Source organism: Ananas comosus, linkage group 14 (assembly GCF_001540865.1).
Source record: "Ananas comosus cultivar F153 linkage group 14, ASM154086v1, whole genome shotgun sequence".
Lineage (NCBI taxonomy): Eukaryota > Viridiplantae > Streptophyta > Magnoliopsida > Poales > Bromeliaceae > Ananas > Ananas comosus.
In genome coordinates, this window is record NC_033634.1 from 1,473,717 (window position 1) to 1,487,262 (window position 13,546).

General features: G+C 37.3%; 2 protein-coding genes across 5 annotated transcripts; both read left to right on the plus strand.

The window, feature by feature from the left end:
* Positions 223–5,329, plus strand: LOC109720666 (GATA transcription factor 20-like). 3 transcript variants are annotated; one of them, XM_020247921.1, is made up of 7 exons: positions 223–896; positions 1,422–1,505; positions 1,599–1,711; positions 2,474–2,608; positions 3,131–3,236; positions 4,692–4,766; positions 4,904–5,329. In XM_020247921.1, the coding sequence occupies exons 1-7, from the start codon at positions 543–545 to the stop codon at positions 4,970–4,972; spliced, it is 936 nt and encodes a 311-aa protein (XP_020103510.1). In that variant the 5' UTR covers positions 223–542; the 3' UTR covers positions 4,973–5,329. The 3 variants fall into 3 exon arrangements, with proteins under 3 accessions (XP_020103510.1, XP_020103511.1, XP_020103509.1); XM_020247920.1 differs by having other exon boundaries at positions 226–896; positions 1,596–1,711; XM_020247922.1 differs by lacking the exon at positions 1,422–1,505.
* On the plus strand, positions 6,479–13,205 carry LOC109720494 (mannosyl-oligosaccharide 1,2-alpha-mannosidase MNS1-like). 2 transcript variants are annotated; one of them, XM_020247649.1, is made up of 15 exons: positions 6,479–6,919; positions 7,352–7,399; positions 7,500–7,682; positions 7,799–7,911; positions 8,181–8,246; positions 8,466–8,637; positions 9,445–9,534; positions 10,170–10,294; positions 10,698–10,763; positions 10,924–11,032; positions 11,153–11,251; positions 11,667–11,747; positions 11,844–12,014; positions 12,130–12,424; positions 12,878–13,205. In XM_020247649.1, the coding sequence occupies exons 1-14, from the start codon at positions 6,761–6,763 to the stop codon at positions 12,376–12,378; spliced, it is 1,731 nt and encodes a 576-aa protein (XP_020103238.1). In that variant the 5' UTR covers positions 6,479–6,760; the 3' UTR covers positions 12,379–12,424; positions 12,878–13,205. The 2 variants fall into 2 exon arrangements, with proteins under 2 accessions (XP_020103238.1, XP_020103237.1); XM_020247648.1 differs by having other exon boundaries at positions 12,130–13,205.

Sequence of the window (13,546 nt, forward strand, 5' to 3'; positions counted from 1 at the left end):
TATCAATTTTTTTAATATTAAAAATTTTTGAAAAATTTAATTTTTGGATGGATGCATTGTAAAATTTACATATTATTTTTTTAGTTTATTTATAATATAAATATAAATACACACACAGAGAAAAGTCATGTTATTATTTATATTTATGACGTTAAAAGCAAATCTAGTTCTACTTTTAATTAAGATGTCAGCGGTCAAATCGTATTCCCCGCATATATGCGTACGACCGCATAAAAACCTCTCGTACTCTCCTCCTCTTACTCTTCCCTCTCACCTCTCCTTCGCAATTCTAGGGTTTCTCTTCATCCCCCCCTTCCCTCCGTCCTCCAAAGTCCACACCTTTCTCCCATGCCCGATCCCTACGCTGCTTCAGAGCTCGCTTCAACCCTAATTCGCTCCAAATCCTCATTCTTCTTCTCCGATTCTCGACGTTTGATTCGGTACTAGGGTTTTTTTTTTTAGGTAGTTCGGTCCGAACTTTTTAGTGGCTTTAGGGCGTCAGAGGATCAGTGAAGGACGGTGTGCGAGGAGAGGATTCGGGGATGAGTGAAAACCCTAACCCTGCGGCGGAGGCGAAGCCGGGCTCCGGCGGCCGATTCTCCGGCCACCACGGGCATATTCCGGCGGGCGTCGGCGGCGGCGTCGAGGAGGCGCAGCTCATCGCGGCCGCGGACGCCCAGGGCATTGAGAGGTACGAGGAGGCGGAGGATAGCATCGGCCGCGGCGGCGGAGGCGGTGGCCATGGAGAGGGTGAGGGGATGGAGGTGGACGGGCCCTGCGATCCGGGGCATTCGGGGGAGCATCACGGGATGTTGGCTCCTCATGTAGGGGATAATCAACTCACCCTCTCGTTTCAGGGCGAGGTGTATGTGTTCGACTCCGTTACCCCCGAAAAGGTACCAAATTTGCAATTTTGTGTGCTCTAATCTCTAAGATCTTATATGTGTCTGTGGTAGTTGTTTGGCAAATGATAAGTTTGGAGCTTTTGCTGTGGCTCGGAAGCTGAAATGAGTTTCTGAGCTGTGAAAGTAGAAGCACCAGTTTGACGATTCTGTTTCTGCTGCACTAGGAAGTTGGGGGAGGTGATTTTGACAGTAGCTGTTTGAGTTTTTTCAAACAGCTTTTCTCACCGGCATTACTGCAAAAGTTCCAGTGGGGCCTAAACAGCCTTTAAGCTTCTGATCCCTGAAATTGAATTGAGTTGTTTGGCAAACAATGAGACTGGAGCTTTTGGTATGATGAAAATTTGAAGAGTTTTTGGCTCGATAGTAGAAGTTCAGGTTGAAGCTTATGCTTCCGCAGCGCTTCTCCTATAAAACTGATGTGGAAGCTTCACCCGGGCTAAACAGATCCTGGTGGAGTCTTTTGTGATATCTTGAAACTATATAAAGATTTATGCCGTTCGATGTTACTTGCTTTAGGTTCAAGCTGTGCTTTTGCTGTTGGGGGGAAGAGAAATAAGCACTAGCACCACAAATCCTTTTCCATCTTCTTCCCATAATAGGGTATTATTCTTTTTTCACCAATAATCTATCTATTATGTTTGTCGCTGTATTGGAGCTGCTAACTTGCTTCTGATTTTTAATGTGTCTCAGCAGCGGATAAACTTGCCGCACAGAGTTGCTTCCTTAATGAGGTTCAGGGAAAAGAGGAAAGAGAGGAATTTTGAAAAGAAAATTCGTTACACTGTTCGCAAAGAGGTTGCTCTTAGGTAAATCTGGTGCCACACATATAGCTCTGGAAAGAGTTCTTATTTTCTTGTGCTCTGCCACCATAGTTTAATCATTTAGTATTAGAGTTGGCATTTCTTTGAATACTTATCTGACAAACACCACTTTCCATGCTATACCCTAATATCTATTTAAAATATATATGTGGATATTGCATTTTATGTATCATTATACTTGCAGTTGTGAGAAAATGAGCTGTATAATTGATCCTGCAGTCTTGGCTGAATAGTATGGTTCCAAGATCATGCAATTAGGCTTTGAGCCATTTGTTATTGATTCATACATACAGATTAAGATGTGGTTCCTAGACCATATAACAATCCGAACAGAGCAGAAGAACATTAGGCCTCTGCATGTTTTCGTCAGCAGGCCGGTTGGTTCAATTAGCTTGACAGCCACTACTGTAGAACACGGTTCCACCACAGGTTTCAATCCTTGCGTTTGTTTAGGTCAAAATAGTGAACATTGACTTAATTGTACCATAGGACGTCTTGACTTTATCCGATTGACTCTGTGGGCAAATCTAAACTCACTGAAGATCGAACCTGAATTAAACCCACATAAAAAATTGAATCCCATTGATTAGTTGATTAAGGTCGACGAACAGATCTAGTTGACTTGTGTTCCACTAGTTTTATGCGACTTCATGTTCATTTCCCTATTTGCAACTTTTATTATGGATACTTAATCGTTTAGCAGGTGTGTCCTTTTGCTTATGAAATGATGATTCTACGTGATTGCAGGATGCAACGTAATAAAGGGCAGTTCATATCGTCCAAGTCAAAGCCTGAAGATTCAACAAATGATGCTGCAATTTGGGACACCAGTGCACAGCAGTGGACCCCACCACCTGATAATCGCCCCCCTGCAGCATCTGAGTGAGTTTGATACTGTCTTGTTTTGAGCAGCACTTCTTGTTCTAATGCCACTTTCATCAAGTACGTTGAGCAAGTACAATTGGAGTGAGATGAGTGTATCTTGTTTATTTGCTTACCCAAAAATTCATATCTTGATAAAGCAAAATTACTTGTGGACTGTGACAATCTCTTCAAATGTGATTAAGGTTGTGTACACTTGACCTGTAAGCTGTGGGAACTTTGTATTTGGTTGTCCCTTCTAATAGGGAAATGACTATATCACATTAACTTCAAATTATCTTTATCATCATAAAAAGTTTATATATACATGCCATCATCCTCCTATTTCTTGTATTCCATGCTACAATTTTGTCATCATTTCTATTTTCTCCTTTATATGTTCATTGATAAGCATGTAGAAGGGAGATACTTCAGAGTATGAAGATCTCTTTTCTTATTTTGAGTGTTAGCCTTTTTCCATTAGCAATGCTATAATGCTCTTGTAAGCTGATGTCAATGTTTTTCTTTATAAATTAATTTCAGATGTCATCACTGTGGCATCAGTGCCAAAGCTACACCAATGATGCGACGTGGACCTGACGGACCAAGGACTCTATGCAATGCTTGTGGGCTTGTTTGGGCAAATAAGGTATATCTTTAAAGTATGCGCCCCTTCTGCTATGCTATTCAGAGTAGCTTTGTTTACTTGAATGGACTTCTATTTGTTGAAAGCATTGCAAATAAGACCTGTAGCTTCTCTCCATACATCGAACTTTGTTATGTAATGTTTACAGCTCAAGCTACGCAAATTATACTTGTGGCATCTTTTAGCTAAGACATCATGAAAAATAGATCTCTTGACCTTATGCATGAAACCATTGCTTGATTTAGAGGAGTGCATTTTGTTGATTTGCTGATTTTTTGGAGAAAACTGGACCAAACTCAAAACTTTGGTTTTCTACTTTATTCAAACCAATTAAAATTTAATAAAATGGAGATGACCTGTGTAATAGTTTTGTTTAGTTCAGTTGGTTAATTTGGTTTAGGCTTCATATATCTTCAGTTTTTGTCTTTTTAATCATAATTGCTAGATTTTCAATTTAAAGATCATAGTGTTTCAACCTACAATTGTTAAATGTGCAGACACTCTTATGTATGTACGTGTCAATCTGCTTAAACTGTATACTAATATTTTTGTAAAATGCGGGAAATGGCCCCAATATTTATTATTTATTTGTAAAACAGAACAGAAAACTGAAAAGCCCTTGTTGTTTAGAATTTCCCAATTGAAACCTCAAAATATTAGTTGAAAAGTTTGGTTTGCTTTGGGAAGTTTATTTTAACCCAATATTGTGCACAAGCAGCTCAACTAGCCTGACTCAAAAAATAGTTTACTCGGGAAAAAAAAAAGGAGAGAGCTGTCTTGAAATGCTTTGCTATGATGAGGAATATGGTATTATTCATATTAATAGATTGACAGTATAAATCTGCTTTCTGTTGTATGTAGATAATATATTGTGCAGACCTCATGTGTTGTGATTTGCATGCATTCTTGGTTTGTGGATTTCTATCCATTTCACTAGATTTTCTAAAATGAAAGAGAATTATAATTCACAAAATATGATGAGGTTACCTCCATCTGTCAAGACTCGAAACTGCCATTAGCATCCTTTGGCAAATCCACTTTGGATGAATTGCTCCAATCAAAATGGGTCAAGTTAAAAGGTTCTTTATTAGAAGAACGTAGGCTTCGTTTTGGGATTGCCGGCAGATTGTGTTATCTATGCTGAGAAAATATGATGGAAAAATATTCTATTTGTTTCTGTACGTATTCTCACATTCCGCATATTGCAATGAGTCGGTTAGGACTTAGCATATATTTTTTGCAGTCCTACTAGGAAACAGAGAAGTATAGTTTTGTATGATTCACCTTAACTCTCTTTTGCCTACTAGCATTAGATGGGCAGCAATATCAAACGGGCCCTTAAAAGCATACTAAAATATCTATATGTAAATGCTCCTCAATCCTCATTCTATTTGACCTTATCTCGACTTATTTTTATTTAATACCAACTTATGCTCCCTCCGTAATCTGGACTCACAGGGGATGATGAGGGATCTTTCAAAGAATCCAACACCTGCAATTCCGAATGCATTGCCAGAACCACCAAAAGAAGGGGTAATTGCGAATTTTTGCTCTGTTCTCTCCATTAAAAAAAAAATCACTGATTCCTTGTAGAATAATTGCACATCGTATTCCACATTTTTTTTGTTCCAACTCTTTGTTAATTTCTGCCTTATATTCTTCCTCTCCAGAGCAACTTTACTGAAGCAGGAGCAGCTCAGGCCCTTCCTGCTTCTGTTAATGGCCATCATGGATTGTGAAAAGCTCTTGCGAAATGCCGTGTTAGGATTTATTGCGGAAGAGTTGTGTGTTCTTGCTGGTTCTTCAATTGCTCCTTGAGATCGTAAGTTGTTAGCTTACATGTATAATATGATGAGAGAATGTGAGATGGGATTTCTTTCAGTTGATGCAGAGACGTCCGAAACTGTATCAACTTTTTCTTTATTATTATCCAATCCTTGTGTATCTGACATCTAATTTTAACAAACTTGGAACTCCGCTTGGAGAACTTTTGTATCTAGTGAGCCCTAGGGACAGATTGCCGTGTAATCAATGTACTTCTTCTGAGGATGGTTCTTTCTTGTTTGATGTTTAATATTTGAATTTTGAAAGATCAACTTGCGGTGATGTATGTATGCTCGCTCATGGAATGCATTGTGAGGTACTATTAGAGGTATATGTAGCATTTACTCCTATCAACCTTGACTACGAATGTTGAGAGGTTGATCATGAATTGAACATCATCATAACATGGTAGGTGCAACTGCAGAGTGTATCATCTAACAACCTGCTTCAAACTGTTATTAAAGTGATCCAACAAAAGCAATTCTTTTCCAGCTAGAAGTGAATTGATGGATCCTCCCAACTGCTACTAGGAATCTTCAACCTAGAAACTATTCATCGATACCTAAGTTTATTGGACTTGATTCGTTTAGATCCGACATGAATCCGACCGTTCTAACACTGCTATGTATTCTTATCTCACTAGCCTGTGCTACCCATACAATAATACTTGCATACATAATATAATAATAATAATAATTAATAGAAGGTATTATATAAAAAGGTAAAATTGTACTGAACTTCTCTGTATTATGAATCATTTTGAGTTGGCTATTCAATCTTTTAAAATTTTGGCTTTACTATCCATTTTTTATTTATTTGAGCTGAGTTAGTTGGTAGCACTTTGACTTTCAAATTCAAGTTAATTGTTTATTTTGATTAATTTATGTTGTAAAAATTATATAAAGTATATTAACTAAGTCTGTAGAGATAAATCACACGACAAAAGTTTGAAGTTAAAGTGTCATTGACTCAGATCAAATAAATTGAAAGGCTAAACGATAAAATTTAAATTTTGAGAGATTGAATACTCCATTTACAGTAGTTCACACTCTAGGTAAATTTTATATGTTTTTACCTACAATTGAATACTTTTGAATCCTGCTTAATAAGTAAAAGCTGAGAAAAAATGTTTTATCAGAAAATACGTATTTGAGCATGCCTTTATTACACATGAATCGCTTGAAAAGCCACTCCGAATAACAATCACTAAACTATATAGTTGAGGTGACTAAAGTTACTCAAATTATGGTTAATGGAATTTCTATCCTCCTAACTAATTAGATATTTGGTCATTTATCCTCAATTAATATAATAATAATAATAATAATAATAATATACTAATAGTAGTAAAATGGTCAAATCATTTATGAACACGTCCGCATAAAAAATACATATATATATATATGGCACCACTACGAAGTGTCAGTGGTGGTGGGCCCCTCGTCGTCGTCGACGCCGACCAAAACATGTCTCGCCTCGCTTCGAAGCGACTTCGCATGTTATAGCTTCTCCCTCGGATCACTATCGTCGTCGCCCTCGTCCTCCTCTTCCTCTTCCCACCCCTCCCCCGGAAGAGTCGGAGACGAGAGACTTCGCTAGCGAAGGACACGAAGAGGTGCGATTCTAGGGTTCGGATCTTCGTATCTTGGCTCCGTCCCTGTCTCCGGCGGCGGCGGCGGTGTGTCAGTGGTGGAGAAGGGGCGATGGCGCGGAGCAGGTCCTCGTCCTCGTCGGCCCGGTGGCGCTACCTCCACCCCTCGTACTATCTGAAGCGGCCGGCGCGCCTCGCGCTACTCTTCGTAGCCTTCGTCTTCGCCACCTTCGCCGTCTGGGACCGCCAAACCCTAGTCCGCGAGCACGAGGTGCGTCCTCCCTCCCGATCTCGTAGTGTGTCCCCTCGTAGATCGGATCGCTTTCTACTGTTGTTATTTGATTAGATTTGGAGTTGTTTAGGTCATGCCACAATGATCGGTGGCAAATTCGTTTCATTTCTATTTGTTATGTATTTGGAGCAATATTTTAGAAAGAGTTGGATTTAGTTTCTTCTATTAATCGCCTAGATTTTTGTAAAGTTCGTCCCTTTTTCACGTGAAAGCAGTGGCAGTTTTATCTTCAATCAAGTATCGAGGAGATCTTCTTTGATTTATAGTCCTTTTTGTTTTTGGTATTTGGAGAACATTTTGGTTGCACTGAAATGGGTGAGTGGTGTTGTTATGTAACGTGGAGTAGTAAACTTGAGCGTAGATCATCCTTCTATTAGAAGATGGCGATTAAGAAGTTCAATGTGATTTCAGGTTGAGGTTGGAAGATTAAAAGATCAATTAAATCGGCTTCAAGATCAGGTATGCGTATTCCATCATTTGGTTTAGTTTGTGATTGGTCTTATGCTATTGGATAATTTTGAATGGTACTATCTTTTAATGCTCTGTTGTTTCCTTGTAGTTGAGGAAAGTAGAGAATCGTTTGGAGAGCTCAGATGAACACTTACCAGGTGTTAAACTAATGGAGAAGGATCTTGTAAAACTCGATCCCCTTAGTGATGAAAGGAGAGAAAAAGTGAAGGAGGCTATGCTTCATGCATGGAACTCTTATGTGACATATGCATGGGGCCAAGATGAGCTTCAGGTGGTGATGAGTTGAATAATGTTCTTAAAGTTTGAAATACGATTGTTGTCTGTGAACTTGATCTTATATTTGTTATTTTTTTTATTCTAATGTTGTTTATTTCTGTTCCTTGCCAGCCGCAATCAAAGAATGGTGTCAATAGTTTCGGTGGTCTTGGAGCTACACTTGTTGATTCTCTTGATACGCTCTACATAATGGGCCTTGAAGATGAATTCCGGAAAGCTAGAGAGTAAGTTGGTATTTGAAGGTTTCATTTGTCTTTTTGAGCATATATACATTGACATTCTGCCATGTATTCCATAGCATGCTTGCGTAGTTTACAACTTTCTTCGGATTTTTTTTAACCCTTGTTCCTTTTTTGGTAATCTCCTTTAAACTAGTGAAACCAAATTACATGGCGATTGATTAATATTATTTTGTGTGAAATTTTAGATTTCGGTAACTTATCAAGAGACTGCTTCTTTACATATCTAACTCTTATTCACTGCTTGATGACAGTTGGGTTGCAAACTCATTAGATTTCGAGAAGGATTATGAAGCAAGTGTCTTCGAGACAACCATAAGGTTGCGTTATAAGGTTTATTATTATTATTTTTGTACTGTAACTATTATTTTCTTTTGCACTCTTCATACTTACCTGTTTGGTACTTAGTTATGAACTTTCAAATATGTTGGACTTGGGCATTGTTGCATAGATCATCAGAGTGCAAGATGAAAGAACAACTTCTTTCTACTCGTAGTTTGCCTAATTTCATGTTTCTACTGGATCTCCTTATACTACAGGATCCTTGGTGGACTCCTTAGTGCATATGATCTCTCAGGGGATGATGTATTTCTTGAGAAGGCTAAAGACTTAGCTGATAGGTTGCTACCAGCATGGAATACAACATCTGGTATACCATATAACAGAATTAACTTTGCTTATGGCAGAGCTCATAATCCTGGATGGACGGGGGTAAGCCATCAAACATCACTTTTCTGCCCTTTTTTTCTTGATTTGTTTTATAATCAGGCGGCAAGTTGTTCTTTTTATCATTATCAATACCTTAAAATTACAGCAAAAACTTCTCTCTTCTCATGGCTGCTGATACTGTTTCTTTGTCATCTTGTCATGTTAAACTGGATACTTAAAGTTTCTGATTTTGTATAGCTGTTTGGTGATTTTCAAGATATGGTATGGATAATCATAATCGTAATTCATCTGTAGAAGCTTAGTCAGACAATGGAACTGGCTATAGCTTTACAGTCTTGTTTACTGACATTGGTTTCTTTTGATCTCAGGACATTGCTTTCTTGTTATTCCCCTGATATTTGTCAATTACTTGATCCAAACACAAAAATTATTAGTGTGAATAAAATACCAACCACTATATTTCTCCTCGAAAATCACGGACTTCGCTTTGCGGCATGATTAGCATTTGGTCTATTGCAGGACATATTTTCTAAGATAGACAATTTTGAAAGATGATACATTAATGATTAGGAATCTAAATTTGTATTTGACTTATGTCGTGGTGTATTGCAAAAATCCTTTCTGCAATTTCGAAGTTTCAGTTTCTTTCTCCACAATTCTCTGAATTATCTAACCTGCAATTCACTTGTGTCTCAAATTAGTGTTTTCTGTTGGTTTTTGATGTTCATTCCCTAGATTTTGGACTTACTTGGGATATTTGTCCTAGTTTTCATCAATGTAATTCCTGTTTCCTGTTTGTCTATATTTATGTATCAAACCCTTCATCTCATATGGTTATTCTTTCCACAGGGAGACAGTATCCTGGCAGATTCTGGCACTGAGCAACTTGAATTCATTGCTTTATCACAGAGGACAGGAGATCCCAAATACCAACAGAAGGTTTTAGCATTTTTACCTCAAGTTGTTTAAACTAGTTGCTAATGTTACCATATTACTTCTGAAGTTAAATCAGCTACTCTTTTATCCTAGACTTGTTGACAGTCAAGTCATTCATCTGAGGTTGCTACTAATGGTTTTTTTATGATGCATAATATCTGTAACATTTTTTATGGTCATCGCATAGATTAGCTTCTGACGTTTATTGAATGGAGGGGGAGGAGAGTCACAGATGTACTTTCTGATCTTAATTGAATAGTCCAATGTACGATAATAAAAGTATATAATATTCTATCTATAGTGTTAAAAACATCCGTTTGGGGGTATGGAGGCTTCTTGTGGGAACACGGGGCATTAATACTGAAAATCATGACATAATTCCTGAAAAAACATGTAAGAACATGCTGTACTTTACAATATACCTGGCTTGCTATTTTCTAAAATGTTATTGCGAAGCGGCCAATAAGCTGCTTTTTAAGTAGATGTAGAATATGTATTCTCTGAAACAATTATGTAGAATCTAATTGTGGTGTGCATGCTTATCAACTTGATCCACTGATGTATTTTAATGTGATTATCCACTAAGATATTAACTTTTTGAGTGTGCTTTTTAATGAGTGTCATCATGCTATCTTTAGGTTGAAAATACTATCAAACAACTCCAGAAGATATATCCTAAAGATGGTTTGCTTCCAATTTTCATAAATCCTCATTCAGGGACTCCATCATACTCGACAATTACATTTGGTGCTATGGGTGATAGGTAAGTACTAATCTTCTGCTAATTTTTGTACGCTATGCCTTTCCAACAGCACATTCTTGCATTTTTGACTTACTGAGAATCCTAAGTACATTTTTTGCTCCCCAAAAGTTTACTGTTACATGCTATACCTTCAAGAAAAATATCTAATTTGCTTTACGTTGTTTCAAGAGTTGGGAAGCTGCATAATTGTCATACAGTTAGATAACAATGTCTATATACAGGGGCACATATGCACTTCTGGTAGTTTGTATATGTGAATTCTCCTTTTTACATACTTAAGTTTTGAATAAATTAGTAATTTTACTAGGACATTTTCTTGCCATTTTTATTGTGTTTCTTTTTTGCGCTGCTGCTTACTGTTCATGCCAATGATTTTCTAATTTAAGAGCTGAATGTATTGCAGTTTCTATGAGTATTTACTTAAAGTTTGGATACAAGGGAACAAAACCGACGCGGTGAGGCATTACAGGTTAGAGCATATTATTTGCCATTATTTGAACTTGTAATTACTGTAATATCCTAATTATGGCTTAAAAGCCCTTGCTTCGGATTCTTGACTGCATTTTATATTGCTTGCCTACTACTATGCTTAAGTACCCTGCTTAATTCGTCAAACCATATTTACATAGAGAAATGTGGGAGACTTCAATGGAAGGCCTGTTGAGCTTAATTAGGAAAAGTACTCCATCTTCTTTCTCATATATCTGTGAGAAGAATGGTGATACTTTGTCCGACAAGGTAACCTCTCTTTCTTTTCTTTGCACCAATTGTATTATATTCTTGTATAATATCTTGTTTGATGCGCTGGTTACTGTATCCTTCAAAGGTTTCATGTGCCCTAGTATCTAATGTATGCAGATGGATGAATTAGCTTGCTTTGTTCCTGGAATGTTGGCTTTAGGAGCTTCTGGCTATGGTCTAGAAAAAGACCAGAAAATGATGACTCTTGCGAAAGAGGTGATAGATTTTCTTTCTTTCTTTGGCCTTTTTTTAGGTTTCCTTACGCTTTTAGTTTGGTTAATTGGAATATTGCAGCAATTTTCTCGGTTATATTATTAAACCAAAGGGATGAAAAAAAAAAAAGAAAAAAAGAAAGTTGAATATATTGGAATTGGAGTTTGGTTAGTTGGAAAAGAAGACAGAATTTGGCAATGGTATGATGATTGGTAGGATTCTAGAATGGTAAACAAACAACTATATTTCTTTGGAATAGATACGTCTTCTTTATCTGACAATTGTCCTTCTGTATCTTGCACACGGTTTCATGAATGTCTTACTTCATGTAGAATACATTCCTCCTGAGATTTGCTGTTATCAGCATTCTTTTAGTAAATTTTAACTAATCATGTCATAAAGTTCTTTACTGGTGCAGCTTGCTCGGACTTGTTATAATTTCTACCAATCAACACCAACAAAATTAGCTGGAGAGAATTATTTCTTTCATTCTGGACAGGTGACATGAACTTGTCTCTCAATGTTTAAGTTTTCCTTTATCTGCAAAGCTACTTTTTGGCAATTTTTTTCCGTAATTTATACTACATAATTACAGGACATGAGTGTGGGCACATCATGGAATATACTTAGACCAGAGACTGTCGAGTCTCTTATGTACCTCTGGCGTTTAACTGGAAATAAAACATACCAAGATTGGGGTTGGGACATTTTCCAAGCATTTGAAAAGAATTCACGCATAGAGTCAGGATATGTTGGACTTAAGGATGTAAGTATTCTCTATTTTTTGGCCCTGGTCTCTCCCTTTTCTATCTTTTATCTCCTGTTTCATATGCTGTCATATTGATTTGAGTTAATACATCACATATATGTTGCATTGTCAGGTAAACACAGGTGTAAAGGACAACATGATGCAGAGCTTTTTTCTCGCGGAGACACTCAAATATCTCTACCTCTTATTCTCGCCGCCTTCAGTCATCCCCTTGGATGAGTGGGTTTTCAACACAGAAGCACATCCCTTCAGGATTGTCACCCGCCCCAATAAAGAAGATACATTAGGAGGTACAAATAGAAAATTTATTCCCAAGCGCGCTGTCAGGCCATTTGGGAGGAAGCAAGGAAGACCAGAGTAAAAGCGAGCTTCAAGTATGAACTTCAGTCTACCAACAACAACTTATTGTGGGTAAACTGTATGATTAGTCCCTGTTATAGCCCAATATTGCTATTTAGTTCCTGAGCTTTTTATTTAAAAGCACGTAAAATAATCCCGAAGCTTCTCGTATATTGCAATGGCATCCTTGGCACTAGACAATATTTGAACTTCTTTCAATAAAATTGCCTCTTTAGCCCCATTTTAAGTACACTGAAATAGTGAAGTCATTTTACAAAAGGGATAAATGGTCTTTTACAGTAAATATAGATTTTTTTTTCCTTCCCACATACAGTGATGTGAATTACCATATATGAGAAAGTTCGGGAGCTGATGTGTTTAAATGAGAAGTTTGGGGAGACAAAAGTTGCAATATCTGCTATAGTACAGGGACTCTCCCTTCATTGCCCTTTTCCACTCACCCATTGATTTGGTGGACCTTGATCTGAGAAGAGCACATGTCATTTGTCTATTGTTTCCAGGTAAAACTATAGGTCTAATTTCTACGAAATTTGATTATTTAAAGGTATTTTCAAGCTAGAAATGAGAAGCATCTGTGGAATCTTTTGTTACTGGCGGTACAGATGATATATTTAAGAGACCTGTGAGAACTTCAGGTTCAGTGTTTAATATATTCGTTAGTTATTCTGCTGACCATGAATGTTACCAGTTAATGAACTTAAGCTCTATTTCTATATCCTACCCAGTATTCCAAAGTACGCCGCACCAGTTGTTTTGAATCTTGTACAGTCGTTTTTGTATGTATGCATGTCAAAGTGAATGTTCAAAAGTTAAACTCCCATTCTTTCATCCTGGAAAATAGTCCTTATTTCTATCTATACCTGTTACCTGTTGGTGCCTAATACTTTGGATATAGTTGATATTTCAAATTTGCATCGGAATGCTTCTTTTTACTGCAAAAAGAAGCTCCCTAGTGAGAATGGCATATGTATAATTATGGACTATTTGCGAAATGATTCTTTTGTTAGTATTTGAGCAAATTGGCTTTTTTTTTAACATAACGTAGTTACTCCAGTTGTAATTGAAAAGTATATACATATATTTCCCAATTAGTTAATCTCTCTGTCTCTCTCTCCTGTAAAAAACAAGCACAGGCTGAGAACAAAGAGGGAGAATGCTCATTTGCTTAG

Coding starts and splice junctions, on each gene's coding strand:
- LOC109720494 (XM_020247648.1), top strand. CDS start 6,761: ATGGCGCGGAGCAGGTCCTCGTCCTCGTCGGCCCGGTGGCGCTACCTC. Junction 7,400..7,499: donor TAAATCGGCTTCAAGATCAG/GTATGCGTATTC, acceptor GTTTCCTTGTAG/TTGAGGAAAGTAGAGAATCG. Junction 9,535..10,169: donor ATCCCAAATACCAACAGAAG/GTTTTAGCATTT, acceptor TGCTATCTTTAG/GTTGAAAATACTATCAAACA.
- LOC109720666 (XM_020247920.1), top strand. CDS start 543: ATGAGTGAAAACCCTAACCCTGCGGCGGAGGCGAAGCCGGGCTCCGGC. Junction 1,712..2,473: donor CGCAAAGAGGTTGCTCTTAG/GTAAATCTGGTG, acceptor ACGTGATTGCAG/GATGCAACGTAATAAAGGGC. Junction 4,767..4,903: donor CAGAACCACCAAAAGAAGGG/GTAATTGCGAAT, acceptor CTTCCTCTCCAG/AGCAACTTTACTGAAGCAGG.